Genomic DNA, 27,567 nt, shown 5'->3' on the forward strand with positions numbered 1-27,567 from the left:
CTTGGTTTGTAGCCTTCAAAGCTTCATCATGGCTGACCCCTCTGAAGCTCGTAATCATCCAGTTGATCAGAATGATGATGCAAGACTGAATTTAACGGGCACCGAGTTACAGGCTATGATAGATATAGCCGTAAACAACGCTGTGGACCGTGCGTTGAAGGATCATAAGCGAAGGTGCGATGATACCCCAAATAAGGGTTATAAAAAGGGTAAGACCGGTTCAAACTATAACCAGTCCAAGCCAAAGGAGGCAAAACCCGAATGTAAAACCTGCGGGAAGAAGCACTTCGGGAAATGTTTCTATGATCAGACCAAGGATGTGTCATCTGTAAAGAGATGGATCACAAGACCCATGACTGCAAGGACTTGAAGGACAACCAGCAGTCAGGTGAAAAAACCAGATGCAAAACTTATAGGAAATACCACCTCGGGATATGCAAATTTGAATCTCAGCCTCTACCTTGTGGAATCTGCAAGTCCAAGGAGCATAAGACCTTGGATTGCAAGAAGTTGGGAGACGCAACATGCTATGGTTGCAATGAAAAAGGGCACATCAAAAAAAATTGCCCAAATAAAACCAAGAAGCCTGGAGAGGCTAAGAAGACCAAAGCTGGAAGCTCTCAAATGGATGCTCAAGAGGCTATTCAGGAGGACAATGTCACAATAGGTACTTTCTTTATCAATAACGCTCATGCTAGAGTATTATTTAATTCAGGTTCAGATAAGTCTTTCATAGACAATGGATTTTGTAAATTATTAAATCTGCCTGTTAAAACTCTAAGCGTTAAGTATAAAGTAGGATTGGCCAATGGTGCCTCAGAGACTGCTTCAACAATATTAGATGGATGTTTTATATCCATTAGGAATCATTCTTATCCGCTGTCCTTGTTTCCGTTAAAATAAGAGGGACTTGATATAGTGATAGGAATGGATTGGTCATCTTAAAACCAAACCCATATTATGGGTGATAAGAAGCAAGTAGTTATCAAGACTCCTTATGGTAAGCCTTTGACAATTCAAGGAGACATATGGTATGGATTACCATGTATCTGCTGAATTTGGTAATTAATACCAAAGCTTCGAGTATGGAAACTCAGAAAAGACAAACAGCAATCGCGATGCTAGAAAGGCGACAAATGTTAATGGTGCATCAAATGTGAACCTCAATGTTAATGGAGTTAATCTCCAAATCGGTAATTAACACAGCTGTCGGAAAGGCTATGAGAAAAGTCATAAAAAGGTTCAAGAAGCTGAATGTTGTTTGCTTTAAAACACATGTCGGCTGTCGCTGCTCATGAGAAGAACTTTATTCATACTTCAAATGCGAAGAATAAACCAGCAAAAGCATATATGGCAAGGAGACCATTATTTTTTGGTGTACTTAAAAGTGCTTCGTCTCTTGGAAGTCAAGAGACTTCAATAGTAAAAAGGGACAATCGATTGCAGGAAATTGTTGGATGAAGTAGAAACCATTAGGTGTGTCAGCGGTTACGCTGAAAAGAACGCGGTGAGATATGCATCACAGCCATTCGATGGCAACACCTTTAATTAGTAAGGACATTAATGAAGTCCACAAGAAAGATCCTCTTATACATTATGGGATGGACCAAGTGTTAAGGACCTTATTAGAAAGACCTATTATTCGCATCGAAATGGAAAAAGGTGGAATAAGAATTTTCTGACTCTCACCATAAAAGTTCTAAACTGTCGACAGTATGTCGCAAATTTTAATTCATTGGCTGAGATAGTGCCCTATTCCAATTACCCAAAACCTAAGCTTAATGCAATAATTATTGGTGGTTAGTAATGGCAATAAGCAGGCACATAAAGGTTCAAAGCCTGCTCATTATAAATCCATTATGGATCTACCTCAGCTGCTCACGTTTTATAGATTAAGAAATAACCAGTTAAAGCTGAGACTGCCCTAAAGTTTGTCAAAGATTTTATAGCTAAGTTTAAAAGGTTTAAGAATGGAGGCGTTTAACCCTCCTGATGAATGATTAGAGGTAGTTCACGTTAATAATGACACCAGATAAATCCCTTATGGTGATTTTATGGCTAGGAGTTACGTTTGGTTTCAGGTGCTGCTAAGTCTCTCGTAAGACCATAAGTTTAGCAAACTTTTAGAAACTCTCCCGTAAGAACCCCGGATATTAAGTGTAAGGTAAAACTTACAGGTGAAATCGTAAGAACCATTTCTTCTGTTCCTGTCAGAAACCTTCAGGCGTAAAATTTTAGGAGTATCCTCTCTCTAAGAGGAAGTTCGTCAGCATGCATAGTTGATATCTCTTTGATCTCTATCGATTACGAATACCAGACAGTATGATAAAAGCGCCATATGAGGATTGATGTATCTTAATAAGTTCCATAGATTGCTTCCATGCCTGATCAGTATGGAGGTTTAATGCATGGAACCACAAAGATATTCCAATGGTCATATGGTACTAAAGTCAGCTAATGGTATTCAAAGAAGATATCCAGAATGGAATTATCCAAGTAAATATTCCCGATTAAAGAATTCGTGGACTTGTAACATAAATGTGTCACTTATTTGACATAAGCAATGATGAATGAACTGAGGCCTGAGATTTGGAAAATCTCTGCAACCTCCTTGTATCTTGATCATCTCCTCCTAAGATTACCCTGTTTACCTCCTGAGAGGCAGGTAGAGTTAAGATTTATATCCCATTTAGGGTTGTATTATTATGAAATCTCCAAGACGGCTAGTACCGTCATTGGAAGAATCGAAACCCTGATTTAGTAAGTTTCAAGATAAAGGATTCATAAAGCCTAACTCAATATTATGAGAGTTTGGTATAGTTAATTAAGAAAGGCGGTTCATTTTGCTTATGCATTGATTACTGCAACCCTAATTAGGCAACAATTAAGAATTGCCATCAGCTGCCCAGGATCGTCGATTTGTTCGACTGACTGTAAGGATTAACTAATCCTTAAGATTAGTTTTAAGTAATGGTTGGAATAACCATTTCACCTTGAGATGAGCTTTTCTATAATAATTGATGTATAAGTATCAAAGCTGCTCCTTTGGAGACCTTGCATAAATGGAATATTGAACATCTATTATTAGATAGAAGATTGGCAAGTCCAATCATCAGGATCTGAAAGTTGCCTTGGAAACAACGAATAAGATCAAATAAATCCATAATCATCTGTAAGTGGCCAGTATTCGGCAGAAAATCAAGGATTGATAAAAGTCGCAACCTTCTTAAGTCCTTAATAAGGAATAAGGTTCAACAAAAGATATCACCCTGGAAGGGTGTGCCAACTTGTTAATTATCAGACTAATTAAGCTCTGAATATATAAAATCATTCGAAGGAATCGAATGTATCAAGATCAAATAGCTTATAAGCAAAAATTTATTTAAGGAGTTTGACGGAGCTCGCAATGTATTATACACTAATGATTAAAGGATATGTTTCCCCAATTAATCAAGAAGCATTATCACCTAATGATATGCGGATTAATGGAGATTTTTGGTTTGATGAGAAACCCGTATCATTTAAAGATCGGCAAAGTTAAGAAGCTCCGAAAGGATACATGTACCTATTATAGAGGTCAACTTGGGTGCTTGAAGAGGCCCCAAATATACTGTGGAAGTTAAGTCCGTGATACATCAGAAAGTACTTCCAGCGTTTTAGCAAATCTCGAGGTCGAGATTTCTTTTAAGGGGGTGAGGATGTAACACCTCGTAAAATCACGTCCAATGATGTATTGACACGTGTAATGAACCATAATAAAGTCTAATATTGAATTTAGGGACTAATTTTTCGAAAAATCGAAAACTTTGATTATGAAAGGACTGGAAGTGTTAACATACCTAAAATAAGTTTCTAAATAATCTCTCACGATATTTATGTTCACAAATGAGCCACTTGGTGATCGAGTATAGCCGTTTGCGTAATTAATTGAAAGTTGCGCAATAAAGGATTAAAAGCGTCAACATATTAATTCTTACCTCTGAATGACCTTTTAACAAACCGGGAGCTTCATGATATTTGATTATACTCTTGGGAATGCCAAATAATGGCCGTCTAAGGTTTTTATGCCTATAAGTAAAGTTACGCGCAACTTTGCAAGATTAGAGGGACTAAAAGTGTCAATATGTTTAATTATACCTCTGAATGACCTTTTAGCGAACCCGAAGCATCGTGATGTTTAATAATACTTCCAAGAATGCCTAATATGGATTAGATAAGGCTTCAATGCTATTAAATGGTGAGATGCGCAAGTTTGCGCAATAGAGGGGCCTAAAGCGTCAACTTTTGAATCTACGCCTTTCGGTGACCATTTAAGAGAAAGGGAGCGTAGTAATATTTAAACATATGCTTGGGAATGCCCATTATGGGCCATGGAAGGCTTATCATTAAATGACATTTTGCGCTACTTTACGCAATTAAATGACTAATTGCATCAAACTGCAAAAGTAGGTCGATTCGTATGGTAACGGACCTTCCGGAATATGTCCATGAGTTAAACATACCCTATTTATTCTTTATATAGCTTAGATATAGGCTTGGAGGTGTTTGGTGCGCAAAAATAAACTTTTACGTCATGCAGGGACTAAAAGTGTCAAAAAGTGCACAAGTTTACATTTTCGCGCATATCTTGCATTCTGAATATCCCCGGACACCCAAAAATTTATGTAAGCACTAAAATATTTTATTTTAATGTTTGGCTTGATAAGATTCCATTCTTCGCGTAATTTGGATCGTTTTTAGCGTCCGTCCGTGTTTCGTCGTAATTAACCGAACAACGGGACCGTACGACCAAACGAACCGACATCCAGCATATTTTTGAGCATGTTTTATGTTCTATATGGTTAGGCATCATTTTAGAGCCTTAAAAATGGTTTAACGGGCATTGGATGTATCAGAAATGACATTTATCAAGTGCAGGGGCCAAAAGTGACAACAAATGAAAATTTGTGAGCTGGGCTGGTGGATGCGGACCGCATCCAGAAACCCATACGGTCCGCATGAGGTTGCCAATTCTAGAAAATCCAGAAACCAGCTGTTGTTTTGCTCTTTGTCTCACACTTTTGATTCTAGGGGCTGCCCATTGTTTAGTAAACCATGGGTAAGAGGTGTATGGCTCAGATTTGATCACGGTTTACGAGAAACGATCCTAACGGTTCTCAAAAATCTATAAATACCCCTCTTGATCTTGCTCCCATTCCACACCTTGATCTAATTTTTATAAGTTGGGGCCCTTGTGCTTCATACCTGAACATCCAAGATCAATTCCCTCCTTGCTTGGACCCTTTGTAAGTGTCCTTTCGTGCTTAGTTTAATTTTTAATGGTTATAACCGAAAGTCAAGCGTTTTCGATAAACGCTTTGACTTTTAAACAGTTGAGCCATGGTTCGCAACGAACATGGCTACATGATCGTAATTAGGTAGGTATTAAACCCTTAAAGAGGCACCTCCTAATTACCATGTTTACTTAGTTAAATTGTCGGGTCAAATAAGAGTCAATCGGGTTAGTCTTTAAATAAATTCATAACTATAAATATAAAAGTCATAAAATCAGTTTTTTCACTTTAATAACTTGGTAAATATTATTTGAACATGCCTAAGCATGATTCAACCCGACAAATCTAAGTATAGGCTTGGTTTGAAACCGAAAGTCGCAAAAGTTAACTTTTGCTTTGACTTTCAGTTCTGACCCGATTTAGCTTAGTTTAGTTATGCCATAGGATTCCATTAGGACCATATTATAAGTTAGTATAACCCTCCAAGGTTATACAACTTGGTTCCATAGAAATCCTAGTTCATGCTTGTTTCCGTTAAATGCCTAGATGTTAACCGTTATGCCCTTTTGACCTTAAAACGATATTTTTAAAAATGTGATAGGATAGAAACCTTCACTACTGAATTATAAACTTGTCCCTAAAATTTGACATCAATTTGAGGTCTAGATTAGGAGTTATGCTCATTAGCGTAAAATGAAAAGCTTTTATTAATTAAACGGCATAATTAGCATATAGCCTATCTAAACTCCATTTTTAATACCAAACTTTTTACCCACTGATATAAAATAATATTTTGGGATTTTTGAAGATTTTTATTTATTTTTAGGCTGAGCATAACTTAGGGTTATAGCATTAATTCGGTAATTGCCGGTTTTACCCTTTCGGGCTATAAAATGAGTTTTTTTTCCAAATCTTTTTGATGCCAAACCTTTTTCTACTGATCTAATATGATAAATAAAATATTTTGAGCCTTCTGGAATAATAAAACATTAACTTTCTTTTAAAAACCCGAAAATGGCTCCAAATCGCCTTTTTTAAGCATTTTTAACGCCTAGTATGTATCAAAACTATTTAAACATATAAGGGTTAATGCCTACTGATATATTCAGTAAGTTTTTATATTTTAACAGTAAGGAAAAGTTCTAAACTCAGGTTTTCAGTTTTGACCTTTTAATCCTATGTGAAATTACCAAAATGCCCCTACGGTGCATAATATGGTTATAATTAATAAATTTCACATATATATGATACCCTACTGTTATAACTTATTAAATTAAGTATATTTACTGATTAAATCAGACATGTAACTCAGAATAATATTTAATCTCTTTTGTAACCTTTAAAATGACCAAAATACCCCTACGGGGCATAAATTGGTCTTAAACTCGTTTTGGGCATAATGGAAGGTGTCCTACTGATATCACAACATATTTAAGGCATATTGACTTAGGAAACCTGTTCATAACTCTATTGGTTACCTGTTACGCACTTTTCGCGTTCGGATCGGCTTATGTAACAGGTTTGCATAAATTAGCCGAAACGGGTCAAACGTTATCATTTTTATCTCAAAATCTAGAATGTGTTTAGTTTACCCTTATTACACAAGTATATAAGCTTTTCGGGTCTAAACCATATTCTAATCCGGTCTTCGCATAATCATGCGTATTGAACCGTATCCTCCTTTAAAAACTAACCGGTCTAAGCTTAGGCTTAATTAAAGACCCGTTAGGAATCTAATAGGTTATTAAAAACCTTCGTTCCAGATTTAGGAGCCCAGTAAAAGCTATCTGTACTTGCTTGGTGGTATACGGCTGGGATAAATTGTATAAATTTGCTCAGGTAAATACTTTTAACTTATTTTCCCTATACGGGCTTGGGGTACGGTATATACAAATACCGCTTGGTCGGGCATTGAATTTTTAATCATATGAAGGTTAAATTAATTTGATATGACCCGTTTAGATTGTTTTGTTTGCTTAAAACCTTTGGGGGGTTAATGACCATGTCCCGGATATCCTTGGCATCATTCATGAAATGGCCACGACCTAAACACGGGGTGTAGGGTACACCTGACAGCTGCATATGTAAAAACTGGTATCCCACTTAAAGGAATCAACCTTGTGGGCATTATACCTGTGGTGTGTCTATTAATCTCTAACCCGGTGTCAACCCGGGCTACTGAACGTATGAGAAACATGTAATTCTTTTACAAGTATTATATAGAAATAATTATCTCAAGTTATAAAAAGTTTTGTGCCGTTTGCACTCAAATCAATTTTCTAAAACATTTTCAAAATGAGTCAGTTAAATTGTATTTACCAGTGAAAACTGACGTATTTTCCAAAAAGGCTAAGTGCAGGTACTAATCGGAATAGGCTGGCTACTCCTAGCATCAATAAAGAGTCTCGCAAGCTTAGATGCCTAAAGTCTGTTGAACAATGTTTCATTTTAATTTCGATCCGCCTGTGGATCTTTTACTATCCGTTTGTAATACTTTGATATTACTTTATATCGGATTGTAATACATTTATCTTTTGCTTCCGCTGTGCATTTGAATTGTGTTGTTTGAATATGATGATATCAACTACGTCACGATACTCCCCACCGGGCCCGCCGGTGATTCGTGGAAATATCGGGGTGTGACAAAAGGTTGCAAAAATAAACAACAACAATCGGTTACATATTGCAAACTAGTGATAATACCCGCGAATTTCGCGGTGTTGAAAAATGATATGTTTGTTACTTTTCTAAAAAAAAATTACGTTACTAATCATAAACAAACTGTAAGCATGAACTTATTATGGCAATTTGAAGTCAAAGATTAAAATAAAACGAATGATCGTACTATATATGTAACAAAACCGAAAAGATAAGTTGACAAAATACCAGCGAAGCATCGTACTATAGTGCTAATACCCGCGAACTTCGCGGGTTTGACAAAGTAATATGTTTTTGAGGAATTGATAAACAACATTATATGTTTACGAAGGAAGAAGATTATGTGTCTGTGACATGTAAAAACATATTGAAACTTCAATAATAAAAATAATAAGTAAAAACATAACATAGAATAGATTAACAAATAAACAAAAGAAATAATAACTAGTAGAAGATACAAATGTTACCTGATGCAAGAATCCAAGTGATGAGAAGATTAAACATAATGAAAAGAAGCCGAGGGCTTGGGTTTGAAAAAGATGAATTCTCATAAAGGGGTGTGTTGAGTTATTAGCGTATGATCTTATGCATGACTTAATCGAGTAATACCCATATTTTAGATCCGACTAAAACATAAATCATGTTCCCATAACTTTGTCCGCCAAAACACCACTTTGCTTCGCATAATTTTTTTAGTATACGTGAAAAGATTGAAACGATATTTAGTGTGTGTGTGTGCAAAGAGGAAGTAAAATGAATAATATAACCAACCATACTTATAGTGAGATTTGATGGTGTAACCAAGAGCACCAGTGTCATCCTTAGTTTGAAAAAAGTCATGTTCATAAGCATTTTCAACACTATAACTACCCATTGCACTACCCGTTGCTGATGAATTACTTGGGTTAGCTTTTAAACAATATAAGGGGTGCTTCTTTATTACGAACATCATAATACTTTCCACCTTATGGTGTCGTTTATGCAATGTCTAATAGGTGATGATACTGAGCCATCTTTGTGGGATCTAATGTGTGTTTTGACCCGCTAAAAGTTGACCAATACAATATTTGTCACTAAAACCCACTCGCTAAAAGTTGACCAATACAATGCCATTACGTCGTCTGTCAATAACAAACAAATATGTAATAAAAGGAAGTCTACCTTATAACACTAAAGTTACCCTTCCCCAAGTCACAACCTTAAGTCACAATAACGTGTGGCCTGCATTGGACAGTTGAGGTAACATGGTCTGCTTCCACTGCCTATATTTTTTTCCTGCTTCTGTTGTAGTTGATAATTGTTGTCCATGAACCAAGATTTCTAAAATTCTTGAGTCTATAAAAAACCCTGAAGAAATGTTGTACCTGCTAAATAAGTTATTAAGATTATATATTTTTAGTTAAAAAAATATTATTCACAAAACATATAAAGACGAAATGTTGGGTTCTAAGAGGAGATTCACCTAAACCTATGTTGAATGTCCACCACGGATGGTGGCTAAAATTGATGCGCCACAATTCAACATATCTGTTCCTCATACGCATTATTTCTTGAGCCAACCAATTTATCAGCAATCCCATAATCAATATCATCTTGGGCCTGAAAATACTAATGCATAGCATAATGATAATCAAATAATATCAATATTTGAATCAAGAATAAAAGATATATTTAAAAATAGATAACATACCTGATGAATCTGGTTGTAAGGCACGATATCCTTTGGACCAAAATCAGTTACTGGGAAAAGTAAAGAAAATCAATTTCTTTGGCATAAAAATTGGGTTTCTCTAACTCTATAAGTTTATTAAAACACCCGTATAGAGAAGATTTGGGGTATAACATGACATAGCAAAAAAACACATATAGAAAAAATAAAATACCATACATGATCTTACGAAATAAAATGATTTTTATTATCACTAAACATGGATAACTTCATTTATCATTCAATCAAGATAATCAAGTTATGAACATCAGAAAACACAATAAAAATTTAGTACGAATTTCAAGCGCACCTGAAGAAGGTCAAATGCATTACAAACTTGTTTTGATTGAGTTGGAGTCAAAATTGGTGGTGACAGAATATGGTATGTTGAAACTATTTCTTGCAAGAATGCAATACTTGCCTTGGTTTTTAAAAGCGCTCCTAGGTGCGAGACGCACTAAGGCGCAAGGACTGGCGCCTTTTGTTACTTGAGGCACGCTTTTTCCAAGAAGCGCCAAAAAAGCGCATTTGGGGGGGGGGGGGGGGTTTGCATGAGACACGCGCCTCATGTGCCAAGGTTGTTTTTATGGTATTTTTATGCATCAAACTGTTGTACCTTGAGTTTTTTTGGCTTGTACATGTAGGCAAAATCATATAAAAAACTCATTTATACCTATATTTTGGGTAGGGGAACTTATTTATAACAAAAAACCTATGGGATATATATATAATCATATAATCGTCTTGCACATCGGGTACGAAAGGCCACCGCCTTTGCGCTTTGCAACACGATTATAGACCACATCGCTTTTGTGCGCTTCACGCTTTTTGGAACCAAGATACCTTGCATCAGTTGTGTTGTAAATATTCACAGAATGATGGTGTAACCAAGGGCCGTATTCATAAGAAATAAAATTCTTCATTTAAAGAGACCAGAACCAACAATACGATCACGGTAACCACACCAACATGACTATATCTACACATTTGTAATGAAGTAAAAAGGACAAATGGGAGTTAACTTGTATTGTTACAAAAGTATAATACGGTTGATAAAATTTATTAAAGTAAATTAAATTGTTAATAACACATATACAAAGTATATATATTTTATAACCAAACTCCAAACATATTTAAACATAAACATTAAAATCACGTTTTTTGAATAAAAAGTAAATGAATTGAATACTAAACTTAATTATCAAGTGTGCCTTTTCAAAACTAAGTGAGAAACCTAACTAATGGCATTCATCCTTTAATTTATCATTGGCTTTTGAAAAATCATTGCCCATAATACTGCATAAACTAACCTAACTCTGTATTCCTAGAGTACACGGACTAAACTATGTGAGGTTTCTTTTCAATCTCTATAAATAGCATATCAGAACACAAATATGCTTATACATTAACTGCATCCTACAGTCCTTTTATAATAGCTAAAAACTGATAATTTTATTATTAAAATTGAGTGACAAATGGGCTTAACTGAAGGAAAGAACGCGTCAGTGTCTTTCACTTTGTATCGCTGTCACTATATTCATCAGAAGAACACAATTTCTGATCGACGTTTCTCAGCATTTGCTTTTGATCAGATAATCGCCTAATTCGGTTTGGCGCAAATCGACGCTAGGCCTGAACAGTTGCAGTTGAGGTTATAAATACGGCTTATTAATTTGTTATTTATTACTAACCTCCCCCTTGGAACCAATAAGGCAACATTGTTGATGCTCACCAAACCCGAAATCTTCTAAAACAACTATTAAAAGCAATTAAAACCATCAGACCCTAATAAGAAGATGAAAACTTGTTTGTACTTGATTGATATATACATCTGATCACTAAGACGATGAATGGACATTATATCAGCAAACATCACATACCAAGTTTAGTACTACACAGAACATTATATCAGCAAACATCACATACCAAGATACAAATGTTACCTGTTACAGATAAACCTGTGTATTGCATCTTCAACATCCACATTGCAAGATCCCACCTTCCAACATCTCATTTTTGGCAATTTCTTAATCTTCTTGGTTTGCATAACTCCTAAAAACAATAGAATCATTTCATCGAACACCTTGAAGACAATTATGTGATTGTAATGGCATTTGGTTATGAATACCAGTTATTTTCCTTCAAAATAGAGCTATGTAACTGCTGCAAAGTCACTTTCAGTCCATTGAGGTTGAAAATCAATGACCAAAACCTACCAAACATGAAGAAATTTAAAACAAAACATCTAAAATTAGGGTCCCTATAAATGAGGTAAACAAAGCAATACCCGTCAAAGCTAGAACTTTAAACCCAAAATTTTCAGCAAACAAAGCAATACACATCAATGCTGGATTTATAAACCAAACACTAAATTCCACTAAATCAAAATAATACAACTTAAAGTTAAAAAAAACCTGGTGCACTGGGTGAATGGTAAAACTTCAACTTCGTCATTACGAAGATTGGTTTGATTCAATATGATTCAAAACAAAGCATATAACCAAATCATTTTAGAAGCATCAAATCATCAAAATCGTTTCAAATTCATCATAATCAGTCATCTCAGAATTATTTGGCAACACAAAATTCATTCAACAATAACGTGAGCCCAGGGAATAAACCAAATGATACATCTTCTTTAAACCCACCCATTAACGCCCATAAAATACATTTATCCTTGCATGTTTGGTGGACCAAAAGAAACAGAGTATGAACAATCCTGACTTGGGCCAAAACTGATGCAACAAAAAAACAACAATTTATGAGCCCAATGAAAAACCACAGTTGCATCTAAATGTGGACCCAAAAAAATTATCAGTCAAACCTCATAATCGGTGCCAATCATTGTGCCATCATTACCCAAGCCCATAATATGGCCCAACATTTCAAAAAACTCAGCAAACCTAATTCCAAGTAAACCCTAGCCGCAACTAAACAACCACTGTCACATCTCTTTCTGCCACCTCCCAATGCCACCATAGACCACCCATCTTCATCGGATGAAGACCGACCGCCACGCAAGCCCAAAAAAACGTGACAAAAGCAACCATCAGTTCTGATTGGGAAAAATGAGACATGGAAAAACATGAAATATTGAATAAATTAGAGGAAATGAGTATCGAATATGAACACAAATCGTCCGTTCTGACCTTTAAGAACCCATTGACAGTGTGATTGAGGAGAGAGTTTCTCATATTGACGAAGAATTCCAGATTCGGAGATAAAATTGAACCCATGAATCTCTTCCTCGACATCTTTAGTTCTTCGACAAAGCATAATCGATTAGCATTTAAAGAAAAGAAACTAATGAGTTAAATGGAGAGGAGAAACTGCAGAGCCGTTTTAGGAAGAAACCATAGCTTCGTGATTGAATTTGTGTGTGGATCCAGGTCAGATTGAATAAGAAAACCCTAGGTAAAATATAAATGAACATCAAATCAGTGAAAAATGAAAACCAAGATCCGAAATTAGTATGTTTAATCGAAACTGAAGATCTAACCTTGATTTGAAGCGTGGAGATGAAGATCTATTGAGATGCGAGACAGAAGTTGGGGAAACCCTAGATGCGAGATGAAAAAACCCTAATCGTCATTGTCGTTTGAGAGAATATGAAGAATAAGGAAAGAAAAGTACCGGGTTGTGTGTTATATATACGATGACCCGAAAAGTTGTAAATGGATCCCACGTTCGGGTTCACCACAGGGAAAACAAAGGATGCAACTTTTGGCGGGAAAATGAGAAATTGAGGCCCTAGTAGGAGGACATGTGTCCCCTAGGTATGGCTTTTATTAGGTTAAGAAGATTTGCCATACCAAAGGGAAAACAAAGACGAATTCGTAAACCGGTCTAGTAACCGAAATAGAAACTGAAGCTGGTTTGAGAACTGAAACTGAAACCAATATAAATAGAAACCAGTACAAGTTGTAGGTTTCTAACCAATTTATATTGCTCTCCTTGGAAAACGGTTTAACCCCAAGAAGTAAAAATTGGTCAAGATACCGACAAAACCCGAAACTCAAGCCTATCTAGGATTTAAACCTGATTTGTACAGCTCTACATGCAACCACAGACTTGGTGCCAACATAAAAAAATCCCCAATATTATACAGATAAATCAACATGAATATAAAAGTATCCCCTTTACGAACCTATAGTACACCACTCAACCAATGATTCTAATAAATCAAGGCAATGCAATTAAAAAACAAATTACTAATGATATCAAATCATTCAAGAGGATTCCAATAGTACATTATGTGCTTAAAATAAACCAAATTACTAACAATAATAAAAATATTTGTTCACTCAAAGATAAAGAAAATCAGCATCAATATTATCATAATGAAACATACAAACATACCATTTCATTTCGACCCTGCAGCTTCACTGGTTTCTTTGGGCCCTAGGGGATGCTGTTGGCATTGGAAAATGAAAGTTTCCCGCACCAGCAAAATCTAGAGCTTCCACATATCGGCTCTAGAAAAAGAAATACAATTTTCGTTGTGTATACAGATGGAAATAAAACTACTTCAAAATAAATAAAAATGAATGATACACCTGTGGAGCCATGGTGGTTTAAGAACTTTCCTCAGGTTCTACAGTTTTTGAAGCATGATCGGTATCAATGTCGTTCAGATTATGCATATCATATATACATGATGCCGACCTCGGAGTTGGTTGTCACACCCCAACCAATGGCGGAAACATCGGGATGAGACGAAGTGTGAAGATTGCTAGAGACATCATAACGCTATTTGTGACAATATTTAAATAATCCCAATTTCATTTCATAACTTCAAATAGTCAACATTACATAAACTCAAATGACAACAAGTTCCAAAAGTAATACATAACATCATAAGCAAAATTGATACAACATATTAAACCTAAACGTCTATATGTGTATCTAGGCATCAACGCTACTTCTTTTCATAGCATCGTCATCATCAACCTGTAACATGTTTAAAAATACAATTCAATGCAAAAGCAAAGGCGAGTATACAAGTTTGATACATACATAGCAAGAGATAAGTTTTAAGCAATTCCTCATAGCAAGCATGTGATTCAAGATGAACATTTAAATATGGTATGTGTCTAACATATCAAACCAAGGAAACGCAATATGCTCATGACATAACCGAAGATAAAGAGGCGGGTCGTTAATCCTATAGCGCTACATATGTCACGGTTTGGCTCGTACGAAGTTAATGATAAATTCAACACATAAGATTAATCCAAGTTTAAAGCATCAAGCCATCACGTATACAAGCATGTTATAGGAATGTTCATGTGTTTAAGCAAAATGTTCATGTGTAAGTTTGTTGATAGATAAACATGTTACATCCCAAAAGTGGTAAAAGTAAAAAGGGGGAATACGAGTATACTCACAATGTTTTGCTTAGGAAGTACACTTAGACCGCGAGTGGGGTTGATGAAGTCTTGAGATCACAAGTTTTGCAGATAGAGATTCTTTGAAAGTAACGCTCGAAGAAAGATTTGGAAAAGGATTCCAAATGGATGAAACGGTTAACCTAAATGATAACGACCTCGTTAATTTTTGTATGTTAAATATAATATTTTAAGGTTTTTTTTATATTAAATTAATTAATTTAGTTAATTAATACCTATGCCTTTTTTTTGTTTTTAAACATAGAAATAAGTAATATATTTATTTAATGTTATGAAAAGGTTGTTAATTAGTAAATGAAAAAGGAATGTGAATTATTCAATAAAAAGAATCGGTCAACAAAAGTAATTTAATACTTGCATTTTGGTTGTAAGATTTTAATTCATAGTAGCATGCTTTTCTTGTTTACAAGAGACAACACCGAAGAACCACTATATTGGCTTTGTTCTTTGTTTGAAACAAAAAGGCAGCAAGTTTTTGTCATAAGTAGACAAAAATATAACAATGAACGATAGAAAAAAATAGGTTCCGTTTATCCTTTTCAATCGAGTTGCATGTGTCATCATATTCATAAAACAAAGGAACAAGAACCATTATAACCGAACATGAGACCACCAAAATAGATAGGTTTGAATGGAAGGTAAAAGGTATACCGAACAAAAGAAATGAAATGTTTTCCGACGACGTCCACGAAACTCCGATGCGAACCTTGAACCAGACCAGAACCGATCGTGTCGCGAACTTTAAATCTGAACCAGACACGAATCTGAACCAAAACAAACTAAGACTCGCAACTGAAAACTGAAAGGGGCAAACTTGTTGAGTCATTGCCTGAACCTATTCGGAACATCTCGAGTCGTCGCCGTTGAAGCCCGAGCCAGAACGAGTCTGACCCGAACCTGAAGTCGATTGAAACAAGACCCAAACCATATTTGAAACAAAGCTTGAATCCACTGACCCGAACACGCTGGCTCGAACCTGCTGACCCGAGTAGGACCTGGACCGAACCGAGTTGAACCGCCACCTGAACCCCGAATCGAACCCGAAAGCAAACTGAACTAACCGAACCACATAACCACTTCACTGACGTGAAACTTGTCGGAACGATACACCGCCACTACCGCCGCGTCTCACCGTCACCGGCGTCCACTGCCTCCGCCGGAGAAGGAACAAGGGACGTGTGTGGTGCGGGTCTGTCGGAGAAGCTCGTCGGAGCTCCGATCAGGCGAGAGGGAGATGAAGTACGGGTGTGCGAGAGGAGACGAGGTGTAGGTGCTCGTCACCGGCGGAGGGAGTCGCCGACACCGACGCAGGTGCAGCTCCGGTCATCTTGACCAGCAGATCGAGAGGGAGAGGGGTAAGTCTGAGTTGTGTGAGAGTGTCTGTGCTTGTGTGTGTGGATCGAATGATAAGGCTTCAATTTCAAATCTTTTTATTTCACTGTATTATAATGGTGTGAAGATAGGTTTTCTCAAAGAGATGAAGGTAGAGGAACATTTTGGGTGGGAAATGTTGGATGTATAGAAAACGGCTGATGAAGAAAAAATGGAGTTAGGGTTAGTGATTTTTTTATACGTTATATACATAATAGTCCCTCAACTTTTAAGGAGTTAATTAATTAGCTAACATGTTTTAAGTTCGATTTCTTGTAATTAACTAGGTCATCTAAATAACCTTTAAATCAATTAAATTAATTATTTTATTTTTATTTTTATTTTTTTATTTTTTATTTATTTTTTTTACAAAACAAAATAATTAATTAATTAAGCCATAAGTAAATAACCATTTTTTTATGGACTAGATTAAATATGAAGATTTTCCGACGATTATAATTAAACGACTAATACAAGGATACAAAGTTACCAAAAATAGAAATATGAACAATGGTTTCTAAAAATGGAAAGTTATGAAAACGCGGGGCGTTACATTGGTCCATCAATATCCAAGGAATCTTTTGTTTTTTCAAGTATATGAAAGAGAGCATACCTTTTATTTATTCAGGAAACATTACAAAAAACTTGTAAATATATATCTAGTTATAAGTTTTTATCCAAATAAATTATTAGTATTAGCACTCAACAGATTTGAATTCAACATACAACATAGGAACAATTGTTTTAGCAGCAGCCATAAGTATCTTCAAGAAGACTCTAAACAATTATCTATATGAATACAAAGTTATGATGAACAGTATAATTATAAATGGGCTTTTAAGCTTTTATAGGGCTTCATTTTCCTTTACCAACAACCTCATTTTTCACCTGATATATAAGCCACGGCCCAAAAAAAAAAGGTTTTATTACTTTTGTGTTGTTATGTCCCTACTGCTGCCGCGTGTACATGTTTCCCAGCTTTCTTTGTTTTCTCATTAATCTTCATCACACTTGCAATGCGTGCCAAGTAATGAAGCTGTCAATATCTAGCAAATATGATGCTGTTCATTTGTGTTTTCATTGAAGAAAAAGGAAGTTCCAATTGACACTGGTTTGGCGTTTGCAAGGGTTCTTCCATAGCTTTGCTGTTGTTCGATTGGTAGGGTTCTTCCACATATAACAGGTTTACTGCTATTGCTATTCAATTGGTCCTTTTATTTTGTTGTTTGTTTCTGATTGCTTACATTTGATTGGTCTCTTCTTTTATTTTCTTTCTTTGGTATATATTGAATTTCGAATTCTATTCATCGATTGGCAGCTACATGTTGGAGATATGTTAAGAATTGTTTGCTTGGAATTGGAAATAAATGATTTACATGTTAAGTGAGGCTTAGGAGTTGGAATTTTAAAACTTAGAAGTTGTTTATTTAAATTTTATGAAACTAGGGTTTAAGTTGTTTCTTTCTTAAACAGCCATAGTAGAAGTTATTATGAAATTGGTATTTATGCTCCACTTACTTGGTTAGTATAGGATGAAATTCTCTGTTTGATTAAAAAATGAAAGTTGATTCAGTGACCATAAGAGTAGAGGGGGCAATCTTCACTCAAAGCGTTCCGAGTGGGTCACTTTGGGTTGCTTTTTAAATTATATTGGTTGCTTTGGGTAAGATATTTTTACTCAATGGGTCAAAATGGGTCATTTAAAATTCGATCTCAAATATTTTTGAGTCAAAACGGGTCGACATATTCAAAGAAATGGATCAATGTGGGTTCGGATTGAGTTTCAGGTGGCCGGGATGAGTTTCGGATTGGAACGTTGTTGGTTCGGATCGGATTTTGGGTCGGCACGGGTTCCCGCACGGGATGGGTTTCGGGCCGACATGAGTTTTCGCATGGGACGAGTTTTGAGTGGGGACGGATTTTAGCACGAAACGGGTTTCAGGTTGTTTTTTTTTCTTTTGTTTGGGTCGCTTTTTCAGTTCGGTTTCTATTTTTTTTGTTTTTTCTTTCGTCTTCGCTGCTTTCGATTCAGTTTTTTGTTTCGTTTTTTATTCGGTTTTTTGCTCCGTTTTGGCCGGTTTCGAATCAGTTTTTTGTTTCGTTTTGGTTGTTTCGTTTCAGTTGTGCTTTCGGTTTCTTTTTTCGTTTTCGATACTTAGCATCAACGAAGTTTGAGTGGGGATATTATAGTATTTTGTTTTCGCCTTAAGCTAATTAATGTAACTGCACCTACACATACACTAATTTTATGATACCAAACACTAGAAAACTGATCATCTACAAGTTATTAACATAATTATAGAGATTGACTTTCAAATAAATTATAGAGCTTCACTTTCAAAACACATTGCCAAACACCCCTATAATCAGATCACTATAGGTAAAAGTAGACTTTTGTTTATATATTTAATTATATAGAATTAGTATTATATCTACTCAGTTTATCAAATTTTAATAAACTGCAATTGCATAAAAATACTAATACATTAACTTCTGCATCACCAGAACTCAAATCCGCAAATGGATTCCAAATACTTTATTAACAGTTTCATAATTTCAATACCAAAACTGAATTGGAAATTATTTCACCTGTATTTTTTCGATTACTTGGTGCAAATACAGAACTTATAGTTAGATAGGTTTATAAAAAACTTTATATATACACTGTGTATATATTACAACCGTGTTTGTTTAAATCATTACTTATATTCTGTTTCCACCTGAACCAGAATAATCTTCGACGGTGTGTCTCTGCGTATGCCTGGTTTTGATTTTTGTATCGACTTGACCAAAAGCTATATTTATTACGAAATCATGTTTTAGAAATGGGAAAAGAATGAACCCAACCTGCTTTGGCCCAAAACCCATTCGAACGGGACCCGATCTGACCCGAGCCCGTTTGAACGTGAATCCGTTCCAACCCGGACCCGCTCTGACCCGACTCAAAACAACCCTTTTTAAATTTGACCCATTTCGACCCTAACCCATTGTGACCCTAATCAGTTCTGGCCCGACCCCGCCGGTTTGCCTGTCCTATATAAGACTAAAGTGCAGTTTTTTAGTATCAAAATGCTATGAAACTTCCCAAAACTGATGAACTTTTGTTCTATTAAAGTGTTTATTTTTTATGCTTATTATAGTTTAGAATGTAAAGTAATAACAAAAAAAGTTAAGAATAGAAATTCATGATGTAATTAGTTTACTTGATGGCTATGCTCTAGACAGCCACCTCTTAAATATTGATTTTCTTTTGTTTTGTCAAAGTGTTTGTCTTTATGTTTATTTTAGTTTAGGATGTATGATAGACGAAATTCTAATTTTCGTTAGCATGATTTGATCACATTTTCAGTTAGAATTGGCGTTACACTTTTTTTGTTGTTCTTTTTCATCATTTGGATTTTGATTAGATTAGATTGTCTATATATTACTGTCTTCTATTTTTATTATCATTCCGAGTATTGAGATAAAAGTGCTCTTTTGTAAGTTGGTTCTCTCTGATTGGTTCGCAACATGATGTTTTTGTTCCTTTTATAGTCGAAGCTTTTTTCCATTTTAAGCCAACGTTTGCAAAATCAGGTTTGCATATGGCTGCACGTTCTTTGGATAGAAAACGAAAAGCTGTTGCACCTGAAAATTCTGGTGAGCAGTCTTTCTCAAATGAACCTGCTGATTTTGGTGTGCAAACAACTGGTCAGCTGGTAAGGCGATCAAGCATGTTGCGGGCTGCCGCCAATCAACGTTCTATACAATCTCTAACTTCTGTTCAGCCTGAAATGGAACAGTATGAGGGTCCATCAACATCATCATTTGCTTTGCAGTTGCCTGGCCCTTCATACGTTGATTTGGGAGATTGTATAAACGAATGTGAATACTGTGGCGCATTCTTCTGGTTCGAAGAGCGGCTGAAATCATCTCCACTTAAACAAAGACCTAGATATAACACGTGTTGCAAAGCAGGCAGTGTACGCATTCCTTTTCCAGTTGAGCCACCATCATGTATCAAAGAATTGTATTCTAGCTCGCAATTCATGGTAAACATACGTGCGTATAATTCCATGTTTTCCATGACATCATTTGGTGCCGACGTTGATGATACAATTAACCATTCTGCTGGTCCGTATGTTTTTAAGGTGTCTGGCCAAATTTCACATTGGATTGGCTCTTTATGCCCTTCAGCGGGTGAGAAACCTAGGTTCCTTCAAATGTATGTCTATGATACACTGCACGAAGTTGAAAATATACTTCGTTTTTTTAATAGTGATGATCAACATCGATTGTCCCCAGATGTTGTCTCACTTCTTACGCGTACATTAGCCGAAACCAATGAGTTTGTACGCCTTTTTAAGAGTGCGGCTGACCTTTGCTCGCAACAACAAGTACCTGAGTTTGCGATTACCCTTTATAACAGGTCTAAACAAAACATTTACGGGTTACCCGTTGCGGGTACTCTTGGTGCTATTGTACGAGACAATGACCCTTTAGCAAGTGACTATGATATCGTGGTACATAGTAAAGATGGCAGAGCAAAGCGTGTAAGCAAGTTGCATTCATCATATATGCCTCTTCAGTACCCGCTTCTTTTCCCTTATGCGGAACCAGGCTGGTCTCCAGAACTTCAATTGACTCTAAATTCTCGGGCTAAAGATCGAAACCTTACCATGAATATGTTTTACGCTTATCAGATCCACGATCGTAAGGATACATACACGTTGTTGTTAAATGCAGGTCGTCTCTTTCAACAATATTTGGTCGACGCATATGTGTGCATAGAGCAATGTCGGCTTGAATATATTCGTACCAATCAAAATAAATTCCGTTCTGAATTCTTGCGTGGTATCCACGATGCCTTCTCGAAAGGTGATACCGAGGGCCGTGAGGTTGGAAAAAGAATAATCCTACCGTCTTCTTTTACCGGTGGCCCTCGATATATGTATAAGCATTATCAAGATGCTCTTGCAATCTGTAGGGTACATGGTAACCCACAATATTTCATAACTTTTACATGTAGCGTCAAATGGCCAGAAATCAAGCGTTACTTGAATAGAATTGGTGGCGCAAACTCACAAGATAGACCGGACATTATTGCTAGAGTGTTTCAAATGAAGGTTGAAGCTTTACTCAAGTTTTTGAAGACACACGAGACATTTGGGAAAGTTGCAGCTGATATACTCCTAAACTTTGCTCTATTATTTAACATACATATTCCTTTTGGTTTCTTAGGTACTAACACCAATGACCTCTACTTTTTTCAGATTTATACACAATCGAATTCCAAAAAAGAGGCCTTCCACATTGTCATATGCTGCTTTGGGTTACGCCGGAATGCAAGATACAAACTGCAGAGGATGTTGATAACTTCATTAGCGCTGAAATTCCTAACCCGACAACAGATCCAGTTTTGTATCGAATAGTAACAGAATCTATGATGCATGGACCTTGCGGTTTGCCAAAAATGAATGCTCCCTGCATGATAGATGGTAAATGTTCTAAGTCATTCCCAAAAGCCTATGAACATGTTACTAGATTTGACGAGCAAGGTTACATCCACTACAAAAGATCGCTGAATGGCATTCAAGTAGATAAAGGCGGGGTACCACTTGACAATGGATATGTCGTTCCTTACAATAGAATTTTGTGTTTACGTTTCGAAGCCCACATTAATGTTGAATATTGTGGATGGAGTATGCTTATCAAGTATCTTTTCAAGTACATCTCCAAAGGGGCAGATCGTGTGCGTTATGCTGTCACAAGGACCGCTGAATCTTCAACACAATCTGACACTAATGTTGTTGAAAACATTAATGAGATCAATAATTTTGTTGATGGGAGATTTATATGTCCTCACGAGGCAGCATGGCGAATACTACAATTCCCAATCCACAACAGAAACCCACCAGTACAATTGTTGGCTGTACACCTCGAGCACATGCAGAATGTTACTTTTAAAGACAATCAAAAACTGCAACAAATACTAACCAATCCAGCAACAAGTAAGACAACCTTGACTGAATGGTTGAGAAATAATCAATTAGACCCTAGCGGTAGAGATCTGAGATACATTGACTATGTATCCAGATACAGGTGGGAACCTTCTGGAAAAGGGTGGATCCGAAGATTGTTAACAACAAATCCAACGATTGGGCGATTAGCATATATTCATCCTACATGTGGCGAACCTTTCTATTTGAGATTGTTGCTTGCCCACCAAACTGGTTGTTGCTCCTTTGAGGATATCCGAACAGTTTCCGGTGTCCTTTGTTCGACGTATCGTCTTGCTTGCGAAAAGTTGGGTTTGATTGGCAATGATAGAGAATGGGCATCAGCATTTATAGAAGCATCTAGCTGGGCTACTTCTGTAGAACTTAGGGCCCTGTTTGTTCACATGCTACTATATTGTGAGATATCAAATCCATTGGCATTGTGGCAAGAACATTGGGAACGAATGAGTGATGACATAATTCTCAATCTAAGGCAAGTTGCAGGAACATCAAACGCGCATTTTTGTGGTCCAAATTTGCAACAATACGTACTCTATGAGATAGAAATGCTTCTTAATTCAAACACAAGCTCCCGCTCCCTCGCGGAGTTTGGGCTTCCCATGCCTCCTGACACCATGGTCGCAGCCCTTAGAAACCGATTGCTTATGGAAGAAAGGTGTTATGATCTTGAGGCACTAGCTGCCCAGAATATTATTATGTTACGTGGTTTGAATGATCGGCAGCGAAAAATATATGACAAGGTTCTTAAATCTGTCAATGACAAAGTACAAGTGCTTTTATTTGTATATGGCCATGGCGGTACAGGTAAAACGTATTTGTGGACTGCTATTATTGCTGCTCTTAGATCGACTGGAAAGATTGTTTTGGCAGTAGCGGCATCTGGAATTGCATCACTATTATTGCCATCAGGAAGAACAGCCCATTCTCGATTCAAAATCCCGCTAGATTTAACTGATGACTCTCTGTGCAACATAAAAAAACACACGCAACTTGCGCAACTACTCTTAGAAACATCCCTTATAATTTGGGATGAAGCACCAATGAGCGATCGTCGATGCTTTGAATCTTTGGATAAAAGTCTCAGAGATGTTCTTGGAAACCAAGATAAACCATTTGGCGGAAAATCTGTTCTATTAGGAGGAGACTTCAGACAAACACTTCCAGTCAAACCAAAGGCTTCAAAAGCAGAAATCATAGCATCATCACTACCAAAGTCTTATTTGTGGGACAAATTTAGCATTCACATGTTGACAGAGAATATGCGCTTGTCGCAGTCCAATGCAACTGTCGCTGAAAAAGAAGCTATAACATCCTTCTCCAATTGGCTAATTGATGTTGGGGATGGTAAGATAGGTGCAGTTGACGAAGAATCACCATCCGACTCAAAATTCATTGACATACCTGCGCAATATCTTATCCAATCTGGAGAGAACGGGCTGCGAGAGTTAATAAGGTTCGTCTACGATGATAACCTGCTCGAATTTCCTACATCAATTACTTTGTCCGAAAGAGCCATAGTATGCCCGAGAAATGACACTGCTGATCAGATAAATGACATGATACTTGCGTCTTCCCCCGGAGAATGCTCAACGTACTTAAGTCTCGACTCCATGGTACCTCACTCCCAAAATGGAGGTGAAACGGATATGATGTACCCTCCTGAATATCTTAACTTATTGAACATCAATGGTATTCCCCCACATTGCCTAAAACTTAAAGTGAATGCCCCTGTAATTCTGTTACGCAATATCAATCAAAAATCTGGTTTGTGTAACGGTACTAGACTGTTAATTTCTAAGTTGTTACCTAGAGTTATAGAGGCACATGTAATTACAGGCACTGCTGTAGGACACCGTGTTTACATACCTAGAATCAGCTTTGTACACAATAGTAAAGACTTGCCCTTTGTCTTCACAAGACGACAATTTCCAATTAAAACATGTTATGCAATGACTATAAATAAAAGCCAAGGTCAATCATTAAAAAAAATTGCTGTGTACTTGCCTCAACCTGTGTTTAGTCATGGCCAACTATATGTTGCTCTGTCAAGAGCAACATCCCCAACGGGTCTCAAAGTCCTTATAGAACCTCAACAAAATTGTGAGGCAAAGAAAACAAAAAACATTGTGTACTCAGAGCTCCTAGGTGAAATTACAGCTGACGAGGTTATTACCCTACTTTACACACACACACACACACACACTAAACAACCCTTTAGCTGCACTACTTATCTAATAGCGTTAGTGCCTTTAATACTTCTATTTACACTTACAAAAGTCAGAATTGTTAGCATGGATTTTACGCTATTAATATACATAAGAAATAACTTCAATATGTTCTTATACTTTAAGAATATGTTTCGTCTTATCCATCTACTAACCTCCAATATAGTGTGTTTAATGACGGTAATATCTTTCTTGAACAGAATGGCAATCATCAATGATTTCAGAATCGCATCAATCGTCCCCAGGGGTGATCCAGCACCAATAGAAGTCCGTGTTATAAGAAAGTGGAAGCGAAGTAATGACCTCTTCTACCTCATGATAGACAAATATGTATGTATGTACTCCTTTACACGCATTACTTACCCACTATCACCAATATAATAACATAACCTACTGTACATATACAGGGAGATGCAATACAGGCAACCGTCCCTTGGTTAGACAATGATTACTTTGAAAGGAAGATTAGTCTTTTTTCATGTTACTTGCTAGACGATTACATATGCAATGATGCACCTACATCACTAAAAGTTAATGCACACCCAGCAAGTATTCTCATGGGAACAACAACAACGATAACCTTGATACCTAGCTCAGAAACATTCCCAATGCATTACTTTAACTTTTGTCCATATGCTAACTTACATCTCCGGATCGACGACAACCTTACTGATGAAAAACCAAGTGTTCTCACAGGTATTACATTTGTTATATTAATAAATCAAACATTACTGAATGCATGCTCATTATAGATATGATAATCAACCAGGTTTCCATTCTAATTATTTTCATTCATGCTATGATATATTGACTTCTTAACGCTTAACAAAATACTTCATTCTACAGATTACATGGGCAAAATTGAAGACACCGTACCAGGTATCACTAAAAAGGGGAAGAATTATCTACGTGTGAAATTGACAGACATCAGGTACTTTTAGAGAATTTCTACTTCATAGTTTAGCCAAAATCAGAAACTAACTATAAAATCAATACAGTGGTCCAAACATTGATGTCACCCTATGGGAAGAGGTTCTACCACGTTTTGATAAGCAAGCAATGTTAAGCGCAGAAGAACCGATTGTCGTCGCATTCACATCGTTGAAGGTCACCATCTTCAAAGGTCACACATCAGACAAACTACAACTGTCGTCAACCCCAGCAACCCACATTTACTTCAACCCCGATGTAGAGAGTGCCATAGAAGCTCGAAACAGGTAAAGAACAAGACTCTTTGATTTACTCAGCTATAAATTTTTTGACAATTTAACATAGCAAATTACTTCTATAGGTTCAAAGAAAAAACACTACATCTACTAGCAGCAACCCCTGGCTACGAATCACAGGAACGCCATCTTCGCGCAGAAGACAGAAACAAAAGAACAATATCAGAGCTCTTAGAACACCAAAAAGAAAACCAGGTACATACATACCCGAAACTATCCACGTAATTGTTAACAAAGTTTGTAAATGTTGTTAATTACTTGATATTGGTAGCATATTACTCTAGGTCAATTATGCAATACTATCGGAAAAGCTAGCTGATGAATACTATTTACAAGTTCAGCATACTATTTAAAAAATACTTTATTTATCGTATTATCCTATAAGTTCCCTATATTCGTAAATGATCGCCAACAACTCTCTGCTACAAATTTCATTACCATTAAAATAATGATATGATCTGATAACTTTGTTATACAGGGGCAAACATTCAGTTGCCAAGCATCAGTGACAAGTTACATCAAAGGTCGACCATGGTACTACACAATGTGTCCACAGTGCCCAAGAAAAATATACCAAACAAAAAGAGGTTGGTCATGTGGTAGTCACCAAAACCTGCCAGAACCAAAATTCATGTAAGATGAAAAGAAATATAATTATACAATACAAAAAAAAACGCCAAATATCCTAATTAATAACTAACTGTAGGTACTGCGTGGCTGCAACAATCTCAGACAACACAGCTCCTACTATGGCAACATTTTTTGACGAGGCAACTGTTGGGTTAATCGGCATACAATGTAAAGACATGGTCCTGAAGCATGGATACACAGACCGTTATCAAACACCAGAACCCCTATATGAGGCCATTGGAAAAGACGTCACAATGCAGGTTCAGTATGCCCATTCAACAACTCCCAATCCCAACTCAAGTGTTCTCTCCGTCAACAAAGTCTACGACAGCAAGCTAAACATCACAGCAACACCACCTTCACCTACCCAACAAACAACACCTACTGCAGACAAAAAATTGGCCCTAGAATCAAATGAAAACAAACCTTCAGCTAAACGTCAACTATATCAATCAGGTATCCCATCCTATTCCAAGTATTAACTTAACGCCACTTTTAACAAAAACAACATTACTAATGACTGCCATCAAAATGCACAGAAGGCGTAAGCGACACCAAGAAACTCAGGTTCTCGGAATAGGCCACCAACAAATACCAGCCCAGCTAAAAGAACGCAACCAACTGCATCAGAATGCACTACGTTTTGTACATCTCAATTAACTGAAGTAGTTGTTGTAAATAAACTTATGATACGTTCGACAAAACCATGGGCTGCCTTTTGTATGTAGCAATCACGTTTGGTAACCATGGGCTGCCTTTTGTATGTAGCAATCATATTTTGTAACCAAACCTTGCAATCAGTTCCATCAAAAGCAACTTGCACCTCTAATCCACAACTAATTTCCTGCCGCGAAGCGCAGGTCAATCCATCTAGTTATACCTATGAATTGAAACTGCTGATGAACAGTAGTTTCTTTTATAATATAATAACCTTTTTTTGCCCATTAACATTAACATTTTTTTAATCTTAGATCTACAAATTTTAACCTGACCTCTTCACCCATAATTCTTTTCTCCTCCCCTCTTTCTAACCACCTAATCACCACCGTTTCCAAATCTGATATCTCAG

At 36.6% G+C, this 27,567-nt stretch overlaps 2 protein-coding genes and 2 long non-coding RNA genes across 11 annotated transcripts; 2 read left to right on the forward strand and 2 right to left on the reverse strand.

Annotated features, from left to right (window-relative positions):
• Nucleotides 1–8,939: 8,939 nt before the first annotated feature.
• LOC110879410 lies at nt 8,940–12,116 on the reverse strand. 5 transcript variants are annotated; one of them, XR_004867738.1, is made up of 8 exons: nt 12,054–12,116; nt 11,768–11,851; nt 11,583–11,691; nt 11,331–11,395; nt 10,483–11,271; nt 9,622–9,671; nt 9,394–9,530; nt 9,207–9,278 (listed from the first exon to the last, which is right to left on the reverse strand). It is a non-coding gene; the product is annotated as an uncharacterized LOC110879410 (long non-coding RNA). The 5 variants fall into 5 exon arrangements; XR_004867740.1 differs by having other exon boundaries at nt 8,940–9,295; nt 10,483–11,395; XR_004867741.1 differs by having other exon boundaries at nt 8,940–9,298; nt 10,483–11,395.
• Nucleotides 12,117–14,403: 2,287 nt separating this feature from the next.
• Nucleotides 14,404–16,586, reverse strand: LOC110879411. The gene is made up of 3 exons (XR_002558655.2): nt 15,699–16,586; nt 15,027–15,169; nt 14,404–14,589 (listed from the first exon to the last, which is right to left on the reverse strand). It is a non-coding gene; the product is annotated as an uncharacterized LOC110879411 (long non-coding RNA).
• A 783-nt stretch (nt 16,587–17,369) lies between these two features.
• LOC110879412 lies at nt 17,370–27,298 on the forward strand. Of its 4 annotated transcripts, none has more exons than XM_022127862.2 (9): nt 17,370–17,601; nt 24,843–24,972; nt 25,050–25,338; nt 25,489–25,573; nt 25,641–25,859; nt 25,934–26,063; nt 26,347–26,501; nt 26,575–26,954; nt 27,038–27,298. In XM_022127862.2, exons 2-9 carry the CDS (start codon nt 24,844–24,846, stop codon nt 27,076–27,078), a joined length of 1,428 nt encoding a protein of 475 aa, XP_021983554.1. In that variant the 5' UTR covers nt 17,370–17,601; nt 24,843; the 3' UTR covers nt 27,079–27,298. The 4 variants fall into 4 exon arrangements, with proteins under 4 accessions (XP_021983554.1, XP_035833702.1, XP_035833701.1 ...); XM_035977809.1 differs by having other exon boundaries at nt 27,041–27,298; XM_035977808.1 differs by having other exon boundaries at nt 17,370–17,577.
• On the forward strand, nt 20,003–24,265 carry LOC110876681. Its single transcript, XM_022124844.1, has 3 exons — nt 20,003–21,629; nt 21,671–24,147; nt 24,254–24,265. The coding sequence occupies exons 1-3, from the start codon at nt 20,003–20,005 to the stop codon at nt 24,263–24,265; spliced, it is 4,116 nt and encodes a 1,371-aa protein (XP_021980536.1).
• Nucleotides 27,299–27,567: the final 269 nt, after the last annotated feature.

The sequence above is a fragment of the Helianthus annuus genome, chromosome 9, assembly GCF_002127325.2.
Source record: "Helianthus annuus cultivar XRQ/B chromosome 9, HanXRQr2.0-SUNRISE, whole genome shotgun sequence".
NCBI classification, from domain to species: Eukaryota; Viridiplantae; Streptophyta; class Magnoliopsida; order Asterales; family Asteraceae; genus Helianthus; species Helianthus annuus.